Source organism: Apis mellifera, linkage group LG16, assembly GCF_003254395.2.
Source record: "Apis mellifera strain DH4 linkage group LG16, Amel_HAv3.1, whole genome shotgun sequence".
NCBI classification, from domain to species: domain Eukaryota; kingdom Metazoa; phylum Arthropoda; class Insecta; order Hymenoptera; family Apidae; genus Apis; species Apis mellifera.
Window position 1 is genome coordinate 5,093,086 of NC_037653.1, and position 26,746 is coordinate 5,119,831.

Genomic DNA, 26,746 nt, shown 5'->3' on the forward strand with positions numbered 1-26,746 from the left:
ATCCCATGTGAATAGAATGTGGCTGAATTTCCCTCGTTTCCCTAAAATTTTAATATTAGGAATAAAATATTTCTATTGGAAACCAAGCAAAGGTTAATGAAATTAATATCAATAAAAAGTATATATTTATTACAAAGAACAATCAGTTCAAAACTTAAATAAATAAAATTCATAAATATTTATACAATTTATACAGTATTATATTATATATTGCAACATTATAATAATTTGAAATATAATTATAATAAAATTATAAATAAGAAGACACGTTCAATTTAATTAATTGAACAATACTTCATCATACTTCTGAATTAATTATTATCATGTTATTAACAATTTTTAATATTTTTAATATTTTTCTAAAGTTTATTCAAATACATTTTAATCCATGATATAGTATAATGTAGCTTTATGGAATATGAAACATTCAAATTGATTTCTAATATATTTACAAAATTAAATATAATAAATAAATGTTATAAATTTATGCATATTACAACGTATATTACAGGGTATGTTTAAACATAAATGGCACGAAATTTTTCATTTTCATTTCATCAAAATTAAAATTCGAACGATATGTACATAATAATTAATTGATTGTATTATTTACAGGGAAAATTGAGAATCATTTCGTTTGCAATGTCAGGACGGATGTATAATGATCGTCAATGTAATTTGCAATACTAAAGCTAGGAATAGATCGATCCAATTTATTGTCAATTCATTCGCAGCACCAGTGCCAACATTGCAAAACGATTGTTCGCAACAAGTAGTGCAAGCCGACAGTTTTGTACGTTCGCCGATTACTATACATCCAGGATCGCATTTACTGGTACACTTCCTTTCCATCGACCACGTTTGAGGACTAGAGGTTGAATCTTCAGTGCTGGTGGTGTAAGAAAATCGCTTCACCTGAAAACAAAAATAATGTGTTAATAAAATATATGTAAAAAATATTACTAATTTCTTATTCACATTATGAGTATTTAATATAAAAATTTGAAGTAAGTTTTTTAAAATAGAATATTATATTTTAAAATATTTAAAAAAATTTGTCCTAATCATTTATGAATATTTATAAAATGAATTTCATTTTGAATGCAAAATTGTCATAAAACTAAATTTAATCAAATGATGTTTGATATTTAACAAAATATACATTTGAATGTCACTGTAATATGATTCTAATGAAGAGAATATTACTAGAATAGTCACTATGACATTTGAAACATTCAAATGTCATAGTGACTATTCTATATATATATTATTTTTAATAATTATTTTTAAATTATTATTTGAATGTTTCAAATGTCATAGTGACTATTCTATATATATATTATTTTTAATAATTATTTTTAAATTATTATTTGAAACGAATTTTATCTAAGTTTGTGTCAATTAAAAATGATTCGTCAAATATGATTTTTTTAAATTTGTATTGCTTTGGTAAATGAAAAAATAGAATTAAATTATTATAATTATTTTTACTAATTACAAAATTTAGGAATATTATGATTATGTTGCAAGGAAATTTCATTCCTATCTTAAACAGGCTTCTGCGGATGATAAATAAGTTATCACTTCTAGTTAGCCGCCTAGTAACGCTGTGTTTGGTGTAAAAACATGCGAGAGAAATAGAATATCAAACATCTGGTGGAGGGCCCGCGCGTGTCTGCATATAATCAACAAGCATTTGAATCGGTGTTATCATTTGTCATTACCATGCAAGTCCTTTTGTCACCAGTGCACTTGTACTCGAAAGCGCTATAATTTCCGGTAAGATTGGAACATCTCTCTCCATCTTCCATCGTTTCACATTGATAACACCATAAATCGTTCACTCGTTCCGATGCTGCATGAGTTCGATGTTCCGTAGTCAATAATTGCCCTGATAATCATAATACAAGTGATACATAGATAAATATTAATAAAAATCTATAAAAATCATAATAAAGATAGAATGTAAGACACTATAAAATTTTTTTTCTACTTTTATTTTTCCTTTATACTTCTAATTTTCATTTTTCTTTTTCTTTTTTTTTTGTTTTCTTAATATCATGATACTTTAAAACTATAATTCGATAGATTTATTTTTTTAATGATACAATGCAAATAATTGTCCGTAATTTATCTATAAAAAAATTTGATTTTAAATATTTTTATAATAATTCGATATTTTTGTATTTTTCATTATTAAATCAGACAATTATTGCATTGTTTAAAAAATTAATCTATTGAATTACAGTATTAATATAAAATTAACAAAAAAAATAATCAAAATTAAAAATAAAGATCAAATTATCATTTGTATCGACCATTTTTTATGATTCATAGCAAACTCTAAGGGTGTGGACATATAGAAGAACAAGTATAAACTATAAGCGACAAAATGACAAATTAAACGATCATTATACGATCATTAAACGACAAAAAATAAATCAAACGTATAAGTCAGATTAGATTAAATTATATTAGATTATATTAAGTTATACACAGTTAAGTAGCACAGATAAAAAATCATTTATAACTTATTGCACTTCTATATGTCAATGGCCTAATACTTAAAAATAAATGCTTCAACAGGTGTAGTTTTCTGTATATATATTCTATATCTTGATTATATATAGACAAAATTATTATATCCTTGGATTTCTTTAAAAACTCATATAAATAAAGCATTTTTAAAGTAATCTATTCATATATCAAATAAAATTATATACAGAACAAAATAAAAAATAAATAAATAAAATAAATAACAAAAAAAGAAGAAAAAAAAGAAAAATAAAAAAATTCCACCAAACCCACATTAAGATTATCCAAATTTAAAAATATATAATTAAACCAAAGAATAAACAAATATATATATATATATGATTTTGTCAATTAATTTTTTTAATAATATAAGTAAACTAAAAAAACAAGTAATGAGACATACAAGTAATTAGTATATCAAGCTTACCATCAACAACTGCGATTGAAGTGACGATCAGCAAGCATGTGACAATGGTACTTTTATTGTCAGCCATATTGATCAGCAAGACCTCGCAAGAGGTTCGTAAATTAAATTATACATTCGTATACCTTGTGCATCCTTGTGTATCATCGCGAACGCGTTGAAATGCGACAAAAGAAGATTCGAACGCAGTGGACCGCCATGTTGATATCAATGGCTACGCATGCGCACATATAGCTGTACATGCGCGTATTCAGCTGCTCTAGAAACCTCGAAACACGGAAAATCAATATTCGTAGGAGCCGGAAGGTCCTGTCCGTTCAGCGGGAACGTTTGACGTCAAAGTTTTGTGCGCATCCGCGTCACATCCAGAAAACAGAAAATTTTATTGTCACGAAATCGATGATTCCACAGCACTACAAATAAATATTACTTAAGAAAAACAGAATTTATAAATAGCCGCCATATTTGATTATCGATACATAATCGATAGTGAAATGATCGATATTTGGTAACAGATAGTATCGATTCTACATATTTTTTATTTTATAAGAATATTAATTTTTTATTGGAATAGTATTGTTACAATTTTTGATTGAATTGAAATAATTCCTTAAAGAAATTGATAACTAATTTTTTTTTAATTATCAATAGAAAGTACTAATTGAAGAAAAGAAGATTATAGTAAGCTGTAAAATCTCTTTCACTAAATTTTATCTGAATTGAATTGAATAAATTGAAATAGATGTTCAAGCTTATATATTCTTAATAAATTAAAATTCTATCTTTTGTCAGAATAATTTTATCAAAAAATATAGATTTTTAAAAAATATAACGCTCTTTTTCATATTTTATCTTATTTGTACAATATAATGTAATATTATATATTATTAAAAGTCTCATTTTATAGTATTGTAACACAGAAATTATTCATTAAAAATTATAAGCATAAAATGTGCTTGTTACTTTCTTTATATAAAAATTCTTTAAATAGAATTCTTTATATGTGAAAAAAAAATTAAATTAATATTTCCATAAAAGATAATTTCAATAAAATTGTATTAGTACACCAAAGAGTATTAATCATACTTCACCTTCATCCATCATCTCAATCGAAGTATGTCAAACTTAATCGCATTTCATCTATATTCATATCATTCTTTAAAAAAAATTTCAATTTAATCATATACCAAGATGTTAATCATATTTTATCAATTTCATTTCTTAAAATTACATTCATTGATATCGTTCAAAGCTATAACATCATCTCTTCCATTAATATCCTTTTATAATTCATATTTTTTATTTTCCAGTAATCTCATTTTATCCTATCTTGACACACACAAGTAAAATTGAAATTAATCGTCGACAGAGTAATCTGATGTTTACGAAAGTAAGCAAATACCACCAAATACGACCAGCTATACGGTAGATTACTTCCAATTGGGTGCAACAAGCGTGTCCAGTTAGTGGCCGAGTTAAAACACTGTTCTCGCGGTTCCTGGTAAGTAAATTATCCAGGAAATTTGTTACAGGTTAAATAAACCAAGATCTTCTGTTGAAGTTCATCCAGCGCTATTCAAAAAATGAAAAAGAGAAATGGAAAGTGTCTACGCGAGATACTATTCCGTGTATTCTCTTGTTAAATGCTGAAATTGATGATTTCGCTTGGGAATATTACAAAGAAATCCAACGCTGTAATCAACACGAATTTTCGATAGAAACACACGCTTTGATTAAAGAGAGAGAAAATGAGAGCTTATTGCAGAAACAGCTAATGTTGCAGCTTCTCTGAAAAAGAAATTCTATAATTAAAATTTTAATAAAAGTATTTTATCGAAATTATACACATATCTATGTTTTTTTTAATTATAATTAATTTGTTAATTTTTAATAATAGATGCCAATAAATAAAAATAGAAAATAGAAAACAAAATGTATCGAATATGAGGAATTATAGAAGATAATTTAATGAAATTTTAGTAGAAGAAGTTCTTAATTATTACATTATATTCATTTGAGATGAATGAATTTAAATAAAAAAATTTTGTAATCTTTTTTTAATTTTTTATGAATTTTAGTTTAATGTTTTAAACATATTAATTAATTTACAGATATTTTATAAATCATTCATTTCAACTTAACATCTTATTGCATTATCATTATGATACTGAAAATATAATTCAATTTTACATGAAATTTATTTTCAATTAAATTTAATTATGAATAATAAAATGATAAAAAAGATATTAAAATTGTGAATGAAAGAATTAAGAATTATAATTATTAATTATAATACATTCTTTTCGTAATGTATAAATAAGAGAGAATTTTTTAAAATGAAAAACTCCTCAGTGCAATAAGCCAAAAGAAAAAAAGAAATTGAAACCACAGAACCAACTTTAGCAATGAATATTTCAGTAAAAGACACTACTGTATGTTTATGGGTATTGTCGTAAATCGACTTACTTAGAGCTTAACCATGGGTTGAATTTATATTTTATGTTCCTTTGCAGATGCTCCGCATTCCATATAGAAATTTTGAAACTAACTGAATATTCGTAAATGAATATTCATAAATGAAATATCTGCCAATAGTTTTAAAAGTAATATGAACTTTTGAATTCTTGCAATCATAATTTTTTTTTAATTTAAATATTTAGTAATTATATCAAATAACAAATAGAATTTTTTATTAATTATTAAATTATATTTTTGAAAAAATTAGTATTTTATAAAATCACAATATAACAAGAATTTTTCAAGCTCTGGTATGTCTGATTATTCCAATATTCTTAAACAATATATATAGATGGAAGAGAACTGATACTTTTTCTTGTAAAAATAACTTTCTTTTGAAACCAATCTTTGGATCAATTTTCCGGTTCCGCAGACACAGTGTTATACGTAGTGCTACAACTGCAGAGTTTAATATCTTCCATCGTTACTTTTCAACTTGACTTATGTTCTAAAGAAAATTTTTCAAGAAAAAAATTTATGTTAATATATTGCAAAACGGAAATACGCATTAAGAAATAAAAATGAGAAATAAAACTGATCTCAATTAAAATTATACTTACAATTTAATTAAATATAAAAATATGCCATGAAAACAAGAATTTATTTTTCTTAGCAATATATTTATACTATATATATATTAGCTTGATATATCATCCCTTAAATATTTAGAAATAATCTTCTTTTCTATATTACCTGTAATAATGATATTAATATTTATTTATATTTTAATAAATAATATAAAAAATAATAAAATAATAATAATGTAATATAAATTATTATAGAAAATGGATATTCTCAATCAATATAAAAACAAATATTGCTTATAAAAGAAATTTTGAAAAATTAGCTAAATTATGTGTTATACATAGTTTTTTATCTATAAGGTATCTTATTATCATTTAAGAAAATTAAACTCACTTAATTATCAAAGCTTCTAAAGTGGAAAAGAAATATCGAAATACTATTCCAACATTTCTCGTTTCCCGTTCATTTTTGAACAACTGCTATTAGCAATGGCGTGTGCCAATAATCAAAGCGTACGGTACTCCTTTGAACTTTTTCTCGCGTCTTTCTTTCCAAAGTAATGGCTCAAACTACTCCTGTACGCTGATTTAACGAGTGTGGATTATTTTCTTTTTATTCCTGCTTCTCGTTTCACATCTGTTGAACATCGGTTCACGGTATTCGACCGTAATTCACTTATTATTAGATTGTTGCATATGAAATGGCCGATTCAGAATCTACTGATTAAATATTCTCTTTAATAATATTTGTTGAGAGTAAAACTAGAAATTGAATATAAATTAAATAATATTTTATCATTTTGTTATAAAAAAAATAAATTATGTATTACAATAAATGGAATTATAATAGAGAAATTAAATTAATTAACATTAGTAAAAATTAAACCTTTAGTTGAGAGCGGATTTTCTATGACGTTGGATAATTTGATTTTAAATTGAAATCAGAAATTTTTGTTCGATCATTTCACAATAGTCTGCTGCAGTTGCATGTTTTATAGGGGTGAATAGCCGCAGGGAAATCGATTTTAGGTCTACAAGGGACAAGTGTTATTGCTTTCACTTGAATATTTTCTCCAAGTGTATTGTCTTAAGATTTATTGGAATTATGAATTACAGAGGCAAAATGAAAACTTTGTGTAGCTATCCAGTTGTGAATTATCATTGTGAATTACCTAAAAAAAAAAAAATAAAAATAAATTTATTATTTATTATCTTCATTTTTAATAATAAAATTGCAAAAAACAAAATAATATAATAATATAATATAAAATATCTGATATTAATGCAATTAATTCCTTAATAATAACAGATAATCATGCTCCAATTAATCATTATTGTTTAATTTATAATTTGATGTAATATAATAATTATTATTAATTCTTATGAATATAAAGATATTTTTTTATGAAATTCATAAACGATTATTAATTTATGCTTGTTTCAGGAATCCATTTTTTTTTTTTAAAGAAATATTTTCTATAAACTGCTTTCAATGTTGAATATAATATTAATATTTAATGTTACGTAATTTATGTTTAATGTAACATATATTTAATATAAATAATAATAAGCTTCAATTGTTACTAATCTTTCCCACAATTGATAAAATATATATAATAATCTACATATCTATAATATTCTATAATATTATCAATGATAGAAAATATTATTAATTTTTCCATATTAAAACTTCCAATATAAAATACCACTAATAAAATACATCTAGAAATAAAATTTTTATTTTTTGTTTTGCAGTTTTGAAACAAAGTGACCATTTATTTTTATTATTGAAACATAAAGCATGCAGCATATGTTATGAATAATAGCACAGAAATATTTATTATATTCATTTTTAACAATTTTTTTTTTCTGAAACCAATTATAAAAATTTTATAATATTTTACAAAAATAACTAGTTTAAAGTTGATACAAAGATAGCAAGATATTAATTCATTTTTAATAAAACCTATTTTCTTTAATTTCCTCTCTTATTGTGAACTTTATGAAGTCATGTGTACCTTTTTCTAAGCTTTTTCCATTTATTACTTCTTGTATTTTGAGTGACTTGTATTAACACTATCTTTTTCAATAGTAATGATTTTATTTATCAATTTTATTTTTACAAATGTTCAAATATCTCGAGCACGATGATTAGATTTTCATCAGCTGTACGTTAAAAATAAAATATATTTAATATTTGCCATTGGAAATTAACTTTAAATTTAATACAGTCGAACAAATCATATTTTCACAACGGTTATTTTGATTTAAATGAAATAAAGCTGGTAGAAAAATTAGTAAGATAAATATTCATTTCTCTGAATATTCATAACGATTGATAAATTTATATATTGCACATTTCGCAATGGAAATCTCAAAATTTAACGAGAGAAATCTTCTCTCGGTTATATTTGTAATTACAATAAGTGGTTATAATAAGCACTCTTAGGAAAAATTCTTGAAGTTGAATTTTAAAAAAAAAAAAAGAAAACGAAAAATAAAAAATTAAAACTTTCAAAGCTTTGAAGCATTAAAAAAAATTGCGAAATGGAATTTAATATTTGAAAATCAAAGTATATAAATTAGATTAACGTAATATGAAATAATTGACAATAGAGTACAAAAGAAAAGTTAATATTTGTAATATTTCAGTTCAAAGAATTTTCTTAATTACACGTACCTAGTAATTACTTTAATAAAAAGCAGTTATATTAAATGAAACGTCTTAAAATTAGGTCAAGAGAATTTAATCTCAATGTGTAATCTCAATTTTATAAATATTTTTATGAATAAAGCATCTTCTATTTCAAATAAAATTCTTTGATAGAAGTTTACAAGATTGACATTTCAAATTTATTATCATATAATAAGAAGATGCCATACGAAATGTTATGATAGATTAATTAATTTATAATTAATTATAAAAAAGTCATTAATTTTGGAGTTATTATAAAATTACATTCATTTATACGTTAGACACGTTTTGTACAAATATTTTATACAAATAAATCCGTTTGTCACATTATATATATTTCATCATATATCTTCTTGAAAATTATTGAAAATTATTCTGTAATTCTGATAATAAATTTCAATTGTCACTACACGCAAATACGAACCAATTACGAAATAATCTTCGATGAAATTCAATCTCTTAATACAACTTTCATAACGATTGAGTAATTTACATATTTAAATATAATGATTCAATTTGAAATATATATTATCAATAAAATAAGAAATTAAATTAAATATTTGAATTTTATATTAAAAAAATTATATTAATTGTATTATGTGTATAATTGAATCTATTATATGTAAATTAATTAAATAAATAAAAGAAAAACTATTACTTTCTACTTACTTTTAAAGAGTTAGATTTTTTTAGTTAGTTTCATTTCCATAAAATTACACAAAAGTTTTAAATTGTAACTTTGACAAACTTTGAAATATAAAAATCACTCATTGAAACTTTTAATTATCTCCCTTCCTATGATTATGCAATTTTGTAATTTATGTCATTACGAAATCTGTATTTTCACAGAAATTCGTAGCTATGATAATACGTTCTGCATATATTGAGAATTGCGTAACACACAGTTAATAAATTTGAAACCACGTCTCATCCATGTGACCTATGTGTCAAAGGCAAATTGAAATCGATTTATTTTATACGTAATACCGAGAAAATTAAAGGGATTCAGAAAATATTCGAATTGTATATGCATATAAGATGTTAATACTTCTTGTATGATTACATTCATTTTAATGTTAAATTTTAATGTTTCTTTGTATCTTTCATGTACTCTTTCAAGTAAAAAAATATTATCTTCGTCAAAAGTACTTACAATGTAATCATACAATATAACAGTTTTATAACAGTATAAGAAATAAAGGAAAAGAATCACATTAGAGAATGAACACGAGAAAATAGTTTCATAATAATAATTAATAGTAAAAGGATCGAGAAATTACCGTATTTCATTGTCAGGATAAAAAAACTCAGGCGACTATAACATCACTTAAACTCTTTCAAGATGAAATCAATTAGAATCTGAGTGGCGTTAATTCTTACACGAAGAATGTTTTGAAGTACCTGAAAAATGAATGTTGGAAAATTTTATATCGAATAATAATAAAAAAAAAATGTAATATGATTGATATTTTATGTTTGCAATATATATATAAATGATCACCGTCTAAGAAATTAAATTATCTTAAATTATAAGTTCCCTCTCTTTTCTAGGTTCAGAGATTAAAAGATTTTTCATTTATTATTTTTTTTAATAATAATGCATTTGATATTACTAGGATTAAAGTACTTACGAAGTAAATTTCACTTTCTACAAATCATACTTTTGCTCGAAACTGTGGTTCTGATTATTGAAATAAGAGATCTTATTATTCTTGAATTTTTCTTAATTATTGTATCATTATATAGTATCATATTCCATAGTAATTCATTCCAATTTTGTTATTAAAAAAAGTAAACTGTAAATAAATAAAATTCTATTTAAAAATTATTAAAGAATCTTACAATATATTTTTATATAATTACATGTAAAAAAATAAAAGATATTGGAAATAAAAAAAAATATAGGGAATTGTGTTTCTTTACAAGAAATTATAAATGTCCCAATCATAATGAAGAGATTGAAGGAGCGTATTTAAATTATTCGTATTTCCAATCCCAAAAGCATGTATGTCCTTTTCTTTGTGGATCCGAGGATCACTATTCTGTATCGAAGACAATTTAAGATTCAGGAAGAGATTTAAAAATCGATCAAGGAAAGAACTGTAAGATGAATACAAAATATAGAAATAAAAATATTATGAGATTCGTTTTATTAAATTACGAAATATAGAAATGTTTAAAGTCATTTAAAACCAGTTAAAGATGATAATAATATCTCAGTATTTTATTTAATTTCTTAAATGCGTGGTTATTGGAACTTTCTTCTCGAATAACAAAATTATAAATCTTTTAAAATATAGAGAAAAAAGATATTTTAAGTATTTCTTAAATTAAATTTGCAAACATACATTTTTTAAATAAATAATAACTTTTTATTTCGTTTTTGTAGTCGTTATTGAATTATTTATTACTTGTTGTCAAAACAGAAATGCATTTTGTTTGGGTTAAATTTAAAAACGGTACGTGAAATAACTTCCATAACAAGTTAGCATGAGGAAATAACAAAAATTGTCTCCATACAATTCTCAACGAGCCTTTCTATTTATAATATGTAGAGAATATAATTTAAAATTTAATTTTTCATTTAAAAAAAAAATATGACGTTTAAAAAAAAATAATTTATTAAAAAGTAAATTATATTAAGCAAACCAATTAAAATTTTTTCCTTCGTATTATATGTATTACATGTTACATATTATACGTATTACATGTATTTAAAATATTACAATAAAAAAATGTAATGGTCAATTTTCTGGAATATGCTTAACGATTGATATAAAAATTATTCATATATAATTATGTAATTGTTCATTGCAATTAAAAATTCTGCAACTAACATAACCTCATTAATGAGGTTAAACTCTACAGATGCTACTATAGCAAAGTAACAAGTTTGTAGGAATATTAGCATAAGAAACTTCATGACTTTGCACGAATCAACTTGTCGAAATTCATCAAGGACACAGGTCACGTCCATCAAAGTTGTAACTCAATATCCACTAGATTGCCATTAAATATACATTAATAAATGTTATCATAAAATATTAATAATATTTATCTATCTAAATCTTAATAATAAGCGATAATTTTCGATATTTTCAATATCATAAATCTTTAATATAACATTTGATAAATTTAATAATAAACTGTTATTTATTTAATTTTATTTATTTTAATTAATGAAATTTATATATATAGTTTTTAAGTTAAAATATAAATCGTGAAGTATTTTGAATATTTTATTTTATTAATTAATTTTAGAATAAAATTTTTTGCATAGAAATTTGGAAAGATTAATTTAAATATTAATTAATAAATTAAATGATATTAAAAGAAATGTATATCTGACAAAAATTCAAGAATATTTTTTGTTAAAAGATAGGGCAAATAATAAAAAGACTAAAATAATAAACATAAGTAAAATCTGTGGCAAAAGGTAATCTCTTGGGAAATGCTAATTATATTCTGTTTTTAGAAATTTTTGCGCATTACCCATTATGAAACTATTAATTATCACATTATCAAAGAAATTTTAATTCTTTAAACTTTAATTAAAAAATTTCTTAAGTTTTTATTATCAAAGAGTAAAAGATTTTTCATTTTACTTTAGTTAAGAAATCTTGTTATTTTATTACATATTTAAATAAATGATTTATAATTTATTAAAAATTATATATTCATTTGTGCATAATATTGAGAAAATTTTAATATCTTATGTATTTATTACAAAAATTAATATTTAATATTTTTAATAATTAATTTTAATATCTAATTATTTAAATTTAAAAGTTTTAAATAATTCAAAATATGAATTATGTAATTACATGCATTATTAATTATATTTTATATTTAACTAATGTACATGTACAATTTAATAATTTATATTTCATTTTATTTGATATATTAATCAATATTTAATCAACAAGATGGATTCTATAATATTATTTATAAAATTTGAATTCCCAAATATTAAACATTTCTATAAATATAAATATTTCGTTATATTTAAAAAAAGAAATTGATTTCGAAATAAAATAATACGAATACATAACCTTATATTGGGAATAAATTATCGAACACTATTTTTATTTCTCTTTTTTATCATATATGTTATACATTTAAAGAAAAAAATATTAAATATAAATAATATTATTATTAAATATTAGTATATAAATACGTAATACATTCTAAATTTAATTTCGTTACTTACACGTCATTATGGCCGCCACAGTATGTTTATTCTTCTTTTTTCCATCGTGTAATATACTTTTATTTACGAACTACAAGAAATTTTTCTCGTTATATACCACGATCGACTATATTTACATCGACACAAGAATTCGGATATCATTTCGTTACGTTTGGGTAATTGAATTAAATCCAGATCATCGATGTTTACAGCGAAGCAACACGTGAGACCGCCAAAAGTGCTTTCCACCCCCTCACATAACTCACATCAGCCTTTCATGGATCTAACGGAAGGAGTTTAAACGTTAGAGAATCGAAAACACTGATTGGTTACTGCGCTCCGGGTCGATGGTGGAAGGGGACGCCGGGTCGCTACGAGCCTCGCAGTATCGCTTCGACTGTGAACGCGGTAGGTTTGGTATCGTTTGCGTCGCGTAATTTCTTTATTGCCTCAATTTATCATTTATTTAATGTTTTAAAAAATCTAATCACGTGATTATACACCGATACGGAAGTAATAAACACACATTCGATTCGTGGAAAATTCTCGGTTTTTTTTCGTGCATATATACATGACGGTTAAGTGACACGCAAACAGGTGCACCTATCGTATAGCACAAGAAACGAATCACGGAGGTCGTTGCACGTAATATCTACCAACAGACAATTCGCGAGTACGGTGTCTACAATTATATAGTAACGGATTCTTCTCTTATACGATACCACTTGTCACCAAGAATCCACTATTGTCTTCAAAGAGAAATTGAACTAGTGTCTTCGTTACTTGTTATCGTATCGGTAAGTCCTAATTATTATTGTATAATTATGAAATATCATTCTTGAAGCAAGAATTTCTTTTTTTTTTTATGTGTAAGTTTTAATTCGATTGACAAGATAATGTGCATTATTAAGAGTTTGAATATCCCGCCACTAAACGAAAGATATAAAGAATGATAATAACGATGATCTTTCTTTCGATTATATTCTTTTTATTTTTTTTTTCTTTTTAATTCGGATTATAAAACTAGATATTTTGAAGGCTATTATATCATAGTAACTTTTCAAAATTGTTGTTTTATTTATCGAAAGATAAAGAATATAATTAACACCTAGGAATATAATTTTTTTAACGAATCACTTTTAATTATTTTTAGTGAAATTCAAGCGAAAAAAATATTCTTAACTGCGATAAAATTAGAATGTTTAAAGTTTAACTAATCAATTTATTTATCGAATACTTGTTGAATAATACTTGTTGAACATAAACTTCTAAATGTTAATATCATAAATTATATGTACTTCAATTTAGATATTTTCTTTCGTTTGAAATAATACAATTTAATTATTTATTCCATTAAATGCACAATGTTATTCAAAAAAATTATTAATTTAAATATCTTTTTTACACAATTAAATTTTTTACGAGAATAATTAAACGAGAACAAAATTAATAGTGTTTTTCTCTGATCAAAAAGAAAATAAAGAATGAAAATTTGAAATGTATTCGTGGAAAAAAAAATGTTTATTGTTTAAACATTTTCTCGAGAAAGAATATATTAAGATTTCGAAACGACTTTTTATTTAAATATAACTATAGCATTTATAAAAATTTATTATTTTAGTAACTTTTTATTTTTTTCTTTTTCGATAATAATTTAATTTTATGAATTGTTAAAAAGAATTTATACATCATACAATATAATATGATATTTCATAAAATGAAAACCAAATTTTGAATCAATTTAATATTATTCTTAATCTCAACATTCGAATGGATCTTACGATTAATAAATAGGGATTATTAAAATCCCTATTTTCATGTTTCATCTATTTCCCTAGTATCGAATTTTCATACGTGTTTTATGTATTGTCCATAAAGAAGTCCATAAGGATAAATCTTCGAAAAAGCAGATTGCTTCTGTTTTGAATTCGCTCATAATATTATATTTTCGTTATGAAATTTTTATCGCTTAAATTAATGCAACTTTTTCGTAATATTAAATGCTCGATAATTAATTTATCATTATTGTTACTCAACGAAACATGATTAAATTTTTCACATTTTCGATTCGGGAAAAATTTGCATAGTTTGCGCGAATAACATTCCGTATAATTTCTCTTGCGTCTATTTACCAAACATTTCCATTAAACCCTATTTCAAACTCTCGCGCAGATTCGTAGATACATCAAACGGAATGATTCGATGTTTAATCCTATAAACTGAAAATCCCGATTGTTAAAGCATTGTTGTTGATTCGTGAAAAAAATTAAAAAAATTTAATATTTTATTAGATGAAATTTCGTTTCGAAAGAATATATCTGTTTATCAAATGACAACGCGTATACGTTTGATTACTTTTACTTCTAATAGGTTATGTTCGTCATTTTTCCACAGTTTCGATTTTCTACCGTGAAAAGTTTTTTATTTATTTCACGAGAGATTAAAGGATTAAAAAAACGAGAATAAAAGAAGGAAAAAGTGAATACATTTTTATTTTCTGGCAATTGGTTACCATGACGAACGTTTAATTTCATTTTTTTCGCGGAATTCAATTAAAATCCTCGCAAGAATCGCAGAGTTACACGCGGATTTGCGAAAGTATCGATCGTAGTGTATGACCAATCCTTTTACAAGCAAATGAAATAAATGAAATTCAAGATGTAAAATTTCGCGTAACTTTTTCCCCTCGTTAATTCTCGAAATGTCTCTCGAAATATATTCGAGCAACTTTTTCTATTTTTTTTTTTTTTATTTAATTCGATTAAGTAGAAAGACAGATGTTGATTAACATTTTGAATTATGATTTTTAAAAAAAAAAAAACCAATCGAACGAGATTTGTTTTAAAGATAGATTAAATTTGACGGCTTGTTTGTTATCAATTATTTAATTTAATCAGATGATGAGAAGCAAAATTATGTATTTATGTCACGTTGAATAATCAAATTATCCGTTATTATAATTATAATATATCATAATTACTGTTAATTAAATGCATTTGTGTAAATGAACAGGGAATGAAAAGTATCAAATCGGCATTTAACACGTTTCTATTAGATTATTTTCTTCGTCCCAACATCTCGAAGATTTTAATACTTTTAAAAAATTCTTCTTTTCTTATTCTCAAAAATTTTTCATTCCATTTTTTTGAATTAAGATATCGATTTGTGACTCGAAATAAATTCATAAACATTCAAGTTGGAATAATCAGTCGAATTCATTGATTCGAATTAATACTTGGTTTAATTATTAAGGTATTCGAAGCGCTTCGACCATAAAGGGTCGCAATACGAAGTGGCATTGCACCAGACAGACAATAAGACTACCGATGTGAAAATAAATATAAACTCCTCGACTTCCTCCTTTTCATTCTCACTTCCTTCGTAATTTATTGCGATAGATGGAAGGAAGGAAAATAAAAAAGAGTATATATATATATATTTATTTAATTTTACTTTTTTTTTTCCCCATTATGCGAAAGAATTGTCAATTGCAATTCTCTCATACTTCTTCATCTTCCTTTGACGTCACTCGTTGTGCGACATTATTTGATATTAACAAAACAAAGTCGTTAGGATAAAGATAGCATGGCCCTTTGTTAAGTCTTTATGGTCGAGGAACTGTGGATGACGTGAGATGTATTATATCGTATGAACGATAATCATTATTGAATGTTTTCCTTTCGCTTGTCGCTCTTTCATGAAACAATTGAATGATAGGTGGAGCGATTTTTTTTGTTAAAGATACGAAATTAATTAATCTTATATAATTATATAACTGAGAATAATAAATTAAAAGAATCAATGCTTGCTTCGAAATTTTTATTAGGAGAATTGAAGGGGGAAGGAAGAAAAGTTTAGAATTTTATTAGAGAGATAGTTTAAATTTTGCATAATATAATATATAATAATAATAGAAAATCTATGATTATTAATTGTGCAAATATCGTCGTATCACTTTTTGTGTGTGATCCAATGGAAAAAAAAGATGTTATTTCTAAGATTATTTATCCATCCTGTAAATATTTACCATGTAATGTTTGCTTGCTAAAAGCTTATATAAAATTTTCAATTTCACGTTTGCACTTGAATTGAACACCGACGTTTCAATAAAATAAATAAAATAGTGGAGAAAAATTGTAATACTTAATTTTTTACTTTAACATTTGATATGTAAATAAACATTGTTTAACTCCACTTTAAATGCTACAAATTTTATTCAATTTGTATGTCTTTGCACAATTTGTAATCTTAACAAGTTCAATGCTAATTAGCATACTGACCAGTTAATCCCATTACTTTCTCATTGAATATTCAATGTCTTGTGGTAATCATTGTCATCTTATTATTGTTAGAATCTTCATATCTTCAACCCTTATAATATCTCAATTATCAGTTTATATAAATTATAATTTATATAACAACAGTTTATATAAATTTAAATATTAAATTTTTGCATTAAAAGATTTCTGAGATGACAATATTATTTTCCAATAAGATGATTTTTTTTGACACATAGTTGATGAAACAAGAAAAAGAAAGGATTAAAAATTACTTGATAATTGAACTTGAGATAGAGTTTAAAATAAATTTCGATATTAAGAAAGAATGATTTAGAAATTTTCCAATCCGGTTCAAGTGATTCCGTGGAAGAATTTAAATTGTGATATGTACTTACTTATATATTCCGGTCCACGTGCAATGGAATTTATTCAACCGAATTTTTAATCCGGGATGCGCATACCTTACGTACCTTCGAAATCGATTTTCTAAAGAATGAGCATTGCTACGTGGAGGAGCGTGCATTTTCGATTCATTTTTCGCGAAATTATTCCTTCGATGCAATTAAAATTCACCGTTTATTATTTAAAAAAATGCAATAAAGAGAGTAGATCGTCTGAATTTTATTACAATAAATTTTATATAATTATTTTTTATAATTATACTTTCTCCTAGTTTTGTTCTAGGGAAATTATTATTTTCTAGGGATTAATTGTTTTATATAATTACTTTTATAATTATACTTTTTCCTAGTTTTTTTTTAGGGAAGTTATTATTTCCTAGTTTTTTTCTAGGGAAGTTATTATTTCCCTTCTAGGGATTAATTATTTGAAAAAAGTAACTATTGGATATTGCTGCAAATTTATTATATTTTATTTAATTGCTGAAATAGCAGATTCAAAAAGAGATAAGATATAAATATCTTGATTAAATAATTAAAAAAAAGGAAAGAAAGTATCGGACACCTGTTGTCACTATTCGAACATCTCCAACGACACTGTTGTTGTTTGTTGCAACCAGAAATATCATTTGTACACGAGTAACACAAAATATCGAATTACACAACATTAACAAGATGTTGTGCTCGAACTTCGTTATGGAATAATCCTGGAGAGAAGAGGTTCGAAGAATATTGTTTCCGTTTCTGCGAAACTTGAAGCGAGATGTTTCCTTTCCTCACGAAATTACGAATATATTCGTGACAATTTTAGAAGACCTCCCCTCTTTCGCCTATCTCGAACTCTGTCACATTCCAGTCTCTGCGGTGTTTAATTAAAAAAGTTGTAAAGCTCGATTTCAATTATCAGTTGTGTTAACGTAAAAGATTTGATAATTAATAATTTGTGAGATTCTTGTGTGCGAAAGTTTAAAACCGTGATAAATAACGAATAGCTGGCACGTTTGGAAATAATTATTGAAAATTATTGAAAATAAATTTTAACGAAAACAATGGATTTGGATGACGGTCGATCAATGGATATTTTCGAAAATTTTCGAAATTTTTAAAAATAGGAAAATTAAAAAAAAAAAAAATGCGATTTAAATAGAAATCCGAATTTACCCTTTAAATGTCATAGTATGTACTTTCGAATATTTATTTATTCTTCGTAAATAACAATTTAACTAATAATAATCGATCCAATTGATATAAAAGTGTTTAAAAATCTAACTTTGATGCTATTATTATTCCAAGATTTTTTTTTTACTAAGAATTCGATGTTGTAATCAAATTTAAATTTTTCGAAAAATTGAAAAAATTAATTTTATAATCATTCCTAATCAAGTTTAAATTTTTCGAAAGCCAGATTGAAAAAATTAATTATTGCAAGATTTTTTTTTATTAGAAAAATTTAAATTTCTAATCAAATTTAAATTTTTCGAAAAATTGAAAAAATTAATTTTATAATTATTCCAAGATTTTTTTATTAAGAATTCGACGTTGTAATCAAATTTAAATTTTTCAAAAAATTGAAAAAATTAATTTTATAATTATTCGATATCCTAATCATTTAAATTTTACTAAATTGAAAAAATTAATCCTGTAATTATTCGAAGATTTTTTTTTTATTAAGAATTCGACGTCCTAATCAAATTTAAATTTTTCGAAAAATTGAAAAAATTATTTCTATAATTATTCGATATCCTAATCAAATTTAAATTTTACGAAACCTAAATTGAAAAAAATTAATCCTGTAATTATTCGAAGAATTTTTTTTTTATTAAGAATTCGATATTCTAATCGCATATCTTATATACATATATTTTTTCTATGCATTATTAGGTATACGCTCGCATAAATATCCGCGACGTGAGGAAAATGTGAGAAATAATCGTTTCACCAACTCGTTCCCTTAATTGGTTTACCTTAATCGGATTGACCGTGTCAATCAGTGATACCGGTTACGATCGTTTCGCGGTTCATGGCATCAGCGTGATACAACGGTATCTCGAATTTGCATGTGTGATCAGGGATGGATGTTATGGAAATTTCCAGTCTAAATTACACTCTCTTTCACCGAGTATTGGTCACCGATCGATCGCATTTTAATACCTTTAATTAATCCCAATTATATCGATTCGAGACTTCGAATAGAAGAAAAGAGCCAAAAGAGATTTTCAGTGTTTTCTTATTTTTATACGTACGCAATGTAATATCCTAACCATTATTACCGAGCAGAAGAATTAATTAATCTAAAAGAATCGATTGTATACTGTATATATAGCGTGTAAAGTTGAGAACAATCGATTTTTTGGACCAAGTCGAAAGAAAGGAAAAAGAATTTTAAGAACATTGGAAGAAGAAAAAGTGTATGTGATACTGTGCAAATTAATAATTTCTTATATATGTCTGCAGATCCGGAAAGAAATTTGGAAAATTTCGATGAATTTTTGAAAGCGTTGCATCGATAATTATCGAACGCTTACTTACCACGACGAGTAGATAGACGTTCGCCATGGTTCGTCCAATCCACCATGCATTGAACGGTATAGCATAGCTGAGATGTTTCTTGCACCGGGACCCATTATTGAAATGCCTCGAATTGCGCGTATAGCTGCGCGACTGCGCAGTTAAGAGTACGCCTCGTTTCTCTCGTTATAGCGCCTTGGAAAGAGGAACGATATCTCTTAGAAAGAGGATAAAAAAGAAATACGCGAGAATGGATCTCTTTATATTATCGAATTGAGAGATCTAACGAACGTGATATTATCCCTAGTAAGTATTTGATCAATTTTAATTTTAATATCCTTGATATCTCTATGTTTTCGCGAATGACCGATAATAAATATTACAGGAGGAAACGAAATTTAACATCGGAAATCGTAATTGAAATATTATTTAATGTTATTGGCGGACGTTCGATCGAGTTTTAATTTTGTATTACTTTACTATACATTTCTATCGTTTCGCGCACGTTAATATGGGGAGAAACGAGGTATGTGGAGGTTAGATATAGATGTTGCTTTAATAATGGTAACTAACCATTCGAGGAGAAACACAAGGGTATTGAAATATTTGTCATTGAAATACCATTATGGTGGGTATAATGAATTAAGTAGCATATTACGAATACGCGACTACAAATTATTCATCATTATATATTCGTTATATAGTCTTTGATTATCAAACGTTAGAAAATTAATCTATATTGAGAATGTGAATTTTAGGTTATAAAATTTTCTTCGTAAGTCTTTTTCTCAACTTTATCTCTCTCTTTCTCTCTCTCTATCGTAGACAGAATTATTCTAAATTTTAATTAATATTAATTTATCAAAGGATACTATAGATTATTTAATCAATTTCAATTTCGTTAAAGGAATGACGTTAAATTGAAGTTCGTTTTAATCGAACAGATTACGAAGTACTGTTATTCGCTGTCGAAGGGAAGAGGACTATCAAAATTTAAAGTAAAGGGCAAAGTTAAAGCCGCATTGTCGAGTGGAAAACTGAAATAACTTTGAAGGCAATTTTCATTCCGTCGTTAAACGAGAAATCTGAATGAAATGGGAATTGGGTAAGATGGCGGATAAAAAGTTTGGCGAAAATCCTTCAGATGGTGGTCAGTCCCCTCGAATCATAGTTTCGAAAAGTTTCTTTCGCAACATGGATCGATTCTTTTACTTTTTTTTTTTTTTTTTTTAACAAATGTATATATCTCGAAATTCATCCTGTAAATATAGAATCCATACAAGATGAAAAAAATTTTATTTCTGTCAAGGTATTTATTAATTTTTCTTATTTTTATTCAACTCTAATAACAAATCACTTTTTATAATTTTATTGCAATCGGTCGTACGATTTTTATCAATTTATTTTTTTTTTTTTAACAGAGATGAAAGAAGAAGCTTCCATTTCCAATATTATCCAGTATAATAATAATATGCACATATAATTTTGACATGCACAAAACTCGAATTAAAGTTAGCAGTGGTGGGGCAGAATCAATACAAAATTTAACTGGAATTAGACAGCGATTAAATCAGGAAATTGTACACGTATTCGAATCGAAATCGAAATCAAAGGCAGGATATAGAATCGCCGATTTAAAAACGGAATTACAATATTTCGATCGTTAATCTCGCCGATAATTCGGTTCAAATGTTTATAAAATCGGCGTTGTAAATCTAAAAAAAAAGGAAAGGAAACACGGATGAGAGATACGTGTTAAATTTATTTGCCTGCGTATCGGCCCCGTTATTTTCACGTCCATCTTTCTCCATCGCTAATGCGATGCATGCAAATTTTGCACACGTAACGTATCCCTTCTTTAATAACGAATAGAAGAAGGCCAACCGTAATTTATATTCCTTCCCGTGAAATTTTTTTCATTCACGCGAAAAGGTACGCGTGAAAAATTTTCTTTTTTACTTAAAAATACAAAAGTTCTTTTTTCACGTATTTTAAAAATTAACACATATACAATAAATATTTTAATAATTTTAAAAATTATTAAACACGAGTTCTCTTATGTTATTTGCAGCAATCGGATAAAAACGGAGAGTAAACTAGTTAATTTTTAAACAATTGTTTCAAATGATAAAACTTTGGAATTGGAGGAGGTTAAATGAATTAAATGAATAATGATGAGATTTTGGAGAGAAAATAATAATTCGGTTCGTAAAAAGAGAAAAAAGAAAAAAAAGAAAGAAGGAAAAATGGAGCGTGTGCTCGTTGACGATTGAAACTTAAAGGGGAAAATGTAGGCAAAGCTTGGAATAATAATTAACGAAGGAGGACAAACGCTAGCGTTTCTAGCATTTCCATTAAATTCACGGCGGGAAATCAATCAGGCAGAAAGAAACAGATACGCGCATAATCGATTCGTTTTGCAGGTGAGCAATCTCTGTTCACCCTTTTCTTTTCTTTTCATTTTTTTTTTTTTCCTTTCATCATCTTTGGAAAATAATTGCCTGAATTGAAAAGGAGGAATATTTGAAAAAGAGGAAAATATATATATATAATATTAGGTATTTGAAGAAACAAGAAAATTGAAAGAAGAAAAAATTGTATAAAATAAAATGTTATTATATGAACGTTCAAAGAGGAGGAAGAAGAAGAAGAAGAAGAAGAAGAAGCATGATTGCGATTTCTAATTGGAAAATAATTTATCGACAAATTTCATCAAGTGGATAATGATAATTCGAAAGAAATATTTTTTTTTTATTCTTCTGTGTAAAAATTCGTCAACCAAAAAAAGGAAAAAAGAAAAAAAAGCAAATGGATTATAAAATCAAATCGATGGATAAAGCGCTTAAGCTTTGTCCTTTTTTTTATTTATCGACAAGTTTCATCAAGTGGATAATGATAATTCGAAAAATTTGCATCCCAACTCGAAAGAAATATTTTTTATTTTCCTGTAAAAATTCGTCAACCAAAAGAAGGAAAAAAGAAAAAAAAAGCAAATGGATTATAAAAATCGTTGGATGAAGCTTTTGTACTTTTCTTTATTTATCAACAAGTGGATAATGATAATTCGAAAATTTACATCCCAACTCGAAAGAAATATTTTTTATTTTCCTGTGTAAAAATTCGTCAACCAAAAGAAGAAAAGAAAACCAAAACAAAAAAGAAAAAAAAAGCAAATGGATTATAAAAATCGTTGGATAAAGCTTTTGTACTTTTTTTTATTTATCAACAAGTGGATAATGATAATTCGAAAAATTTTCATTTCAATTTGAAAGAAATATTTTTTATTTTCCTGTGTAAAAATTCGTCAACCAAAAGAAGGAAGAAAAGAAAAAAAAGCAAATGGGTTATAAAAATCGTTGGATAAAACGCACTTAAGCTTTTGTACTTTTTTTTATTTATCAACAAGATAATGATAATTCGAAAAATTTGCATTTCAATTTGAAAGAAATATTTTTTATTTTCCTGTGTAAAAATTCGTTAACGAAGGATAACAGATTTTGCGCAAAAAAAAAGCAAATGGATCATAAAATCAAATCGTTGGATAAAGCGCGCTCAAGCTTTTGTGCTTGAACTCGTAGAAGTGGCGTTTGACATTCCGAGGACAGATTTAAATTCTGCTTATTACTGGCAAAGATTACCATTTACGACTACCGGTCACCTCTATTTCAATAAAATCTCGTAAAGGTTAAGTATCTACGTGAAAAAGAAAAAAAAGAAAAAAAAATCGTTCGATTCCACGAAACATCCATTTGTTATCAAGTCGATAGGGAAATGGAAAATTGATGAATATAAAGATAAATAAAATAATATAAAATCGATCTAGAAGATGTTTAATTGAAAAATATGGATGAAATGAAATTTTATAATTATTAAAGTTTGGGCTATTAAGAATTATTAAGAATTACTATAAATAAAATTACTAGTGGTAAAATAAAATATAAAGAAAAAAATCGTTCATCGATTATTATTTTCGCTTGATTCTCCTTTTTGTACGAAATTAACGAAAATTTACAAAATTTCGATATTTCGATGTATTTTAATATATTTTTCCTTTATCCTCTCCGATTTTTCTTATTGTCGATAAAAATTTCGATATTCGAAATTTGAACGCGAATAAATAATACTTTCGCTCGATTCGTCCATCGTTATATTAATTTAAAAAAAAAAAAAGAACTCGGTCGATAAAATTTCACGAAAGAGGGAAACGCGCGAAAATTCAAAATTGTAAATTTATAATTTTCCATTTACAGAGGAATAATCGTATAATCCATTATATCGTCCTTTCGTATTGTTTCCATATTCAATTTTCGATTCGAAAACTCGTTAATTATATCGCGTAATCGTTGATAAACTATCGAACCGAGTGGTTAAAATTAAAAATTAAATGTATTATTGGCGTGTCGCCACGAGTTGCCGCGAATCTTGTCGCTTCAATTATTTAATTTCGATGCAAATATCCGGTATCCTATTGGTCTGTCAACTATGTCCCTCCTCTTCCGCTGTTATTTCATACATAATACATATACGTATGCAAAATGATAGAGCGTCTCTGTATTAAATTGTCACTGGGATTGTTGCTCCTCCCTCGCTAGTGAAATTGTATTTTTGAAACGTGTGTGTGAGAGAGAGCGTTGATTTGTATATCGTAATCCACGAAACAGGATGGAACGAGACTAGGGAATTTTATTTTTCCTACTCTTGTTTTATAGAAACGTTATTATTATTTATTATATCAGTTTTTTTTGAAAAATATATTTGACTAGTAAAAATTAACTAAATTTTAAAGGAAAATTAAGTTAAAGAAGTCGCTCGTATCTTGAAAATTTCTAATTTCTAATTTCTAAATTCACAATTATTCGATTGCTACTTGAAAAGAATCCCTGGAAAATTTCATCGCAAAGAAACGATCGTTCCGTCGAATACGTTCGAGGACATAAAAAAAAAAAAAAGTTAAAAGGAAAAAGCACTCGTTAATTGAGGAGATTGATTTTGAAATTTTCATCATCTTTCGATCTTTCCTCCCGTTTCCTCCCATTGTACAAAGCGTTCACCGTCAGGCGCAATTAGAAGTGGCGACACGCAAATCAGGGTTAATTAGGGGCTGATAAAGAAAATGGACGTTTTCCAGGGAGGATAGCTCGGCCAAGTTGGTTGGGTTCAATTTGGAACGTCGAAATGAAATTAGAGTGCAGATTTACGCGATCGATTGCCACGGAATTAGAGTCGATTGTAAAATAGATTGGAGCTCGGTTAAGGGAAGTCCCTGATCGAAAAAGAGATTCTCTCTACGTGGGTGTACACGCTCGACGGTCAATATCCTTTGGGACTGGTTCGTTGTAAGGCGAAACCCTTCTTTCGATCGTCTTTCTTTATTCCAACTCGAAAATTAAACGTTGAAAAAATCTGGTAATTCCTTTTTTTGTTTTTTCAATCGTGATTACACAATGCAATCTATTATCGTTCGTGGAAATAATATTTAACAATAAGATATTGATTTTTCCGAAAGAATATATAAAAAGTATTTGTGAAATTGAGAAAAGATCTTATTTCAATTTTGCTTGAAACGCGTACAATTCGATAATAAGAGAAGTCTGAGTTTCGACAATTCTTCTTCTTTTTCACATTCAAAATTTTATACGAAAATCAAGAACGATATAATCCTAAAAGTAAAGATAGAAAGATGATCTAACATCGTTAGAGATAAGAGATTTCTTTTGTAAACAAAATTGGCGAGAAAAGTGTTTTCTCGGGCAAAGAAAGAAGGATAAAAGAAATTCGCACGGAGTTTTTTCTGTGCTCAAACGGTGAAATTTTTGTCCGCGCACTCTTGTGCAAAAAACAGTGGAACCGCTTCGACGATTGATATTACGTTCGGCTGGCTAAATGATTATGGGACGTCGAGCCGTTTTATAGCCGTGTCGAGTGGACGCGACACGTACACCGTTGTGCGTGCACAAGTAATAACTTTCTGCTTAAACGTTTTTTTTCTATATTGTATGCGACGGTTCAGGGATGAACGGATGAGGTCACCTTTCCTGCGAAACAAACTTGCTCGAAACGCTTTTAAACGGTATTATATACTCGTTTCACAGCTCTAATATTATTCGATGTAATTATTCGACGAATTGCGATAGCGAGTCTTGTTCCAAGAATGATTAATCCTCGCGTATATTTCGATCGAAGATTGGATATTCCTTTTGAATACATCGTCCTACGGTTCCTTGAAAAATAGCACAATTATTTGAACGAAATACGATCGTTGTTTCAAGAATGATCAAACTTTGCGTTTATTATTGATGAAAATGCATCTTCCAGCGAAACATTCCTTTTAATATCATTATCATCCTCGTTGGAATTCTAATTATTCATATATGACTGTTGTTCCAAGCTCTATAATTAAGCTCTACATATGTATATACGTATCAAAGTTGGAATTAAAATGTATGGAACTGTACTGTAAAAATGGAATAAAAAATTTTTCCATCTCTATGATAAAACTTTTTAGACGAAGCGTCGATTGATCCATATTTTTTTTTCCTGAATCGAAAAGAGAATTTTCACGGAATTTTGAAGAATTCTCTCCTCCTTCTCTCTTGACGATTTTTTTGACGAAAGATTCGAAGAGAAAAAAAAAAGAAAATCTCTTGAAGGAAACGCGACTCGCAAATTAATTTAC

General features: G+C 26.2%; 2 protein-coding genes and 1 long non-coding RNA gene across 4 annotated transcripts in view; 1 reads left to right on the forward strand and 2 right to left on the reverse strand.

Moving 5' to 3' along the window:
* Nucleotides 1-326: 326 nt before the first annotated feature.
* On the reverse strand, nt 327-3,186 carry LOC551079. Its single transcript, XM_623478.6, has 3 exons — nt 2,963-3,186; nt 1,725-1,891; nt 327-915 (listed from the first exon to the last, which is right to left on the reverse strand). The coding sequence occupies exons 1-3, from the start codon at nt 3,027-3,029 to the stop codon at nt 646-648; spliced, it is 504 nt and encodes a 167-aa protein (XP_623481.2). The 5' UTR covers nt 3,030-3,186; the 3' UTR covers nt 327-645.
* A 2,930-nt stretch (nt 3,187-6,116) lies between these two features.
* Nucleotides 6,117-13,173, reverse strand: LOC102656259. 2 transcript variants are annotated; one of them, XR_003306224.1, is made up of 7 exons: nt 12,906-13,173; nt 10,327-10,491; nt 9,976-10,096; nt 9,365-9,635; nt 6,887-7,172; nt 6,395-6,717; nt 6,117-6,169 (listed from the first exon to the last, which is right to left on the reverse strand). It is a non-coding gene; the product is annotated as an uncharacterized LOC102656259 (long non-coding RNA). The 2 variants fall into 2 exon arrangements; XR_003306223.1 differs by having other exon boundaries at nt 6,395-6,762.
* A 99-nt stretch (nt 13,174-13,272) lies between these two features.
* The window catches only part of LOC552490, a 38,966-nt gene continuing 25,492 nt past the window's right edge, over nt 13,273-26,746 (forward strand). The window contains exons 1-6 of the mRNA XM_026445737.1: nt 13,273-13,681; nt 20,017-20,376; nt 20,456-20,698; nt 20,978-21,379; nt 21,492-22,002; nt 22,142-22,493. The gene's annotated coding sequence lies outside the window, so the exon portion shown is untranslated. The remainder of the gene's footprint in view (nt 13,682-20,016; nt 20,377-20,455; nt 20,699-20,977; nt 21,380-21,491; nt 22,003-22,141; nt 22,494-26,746) is intronic.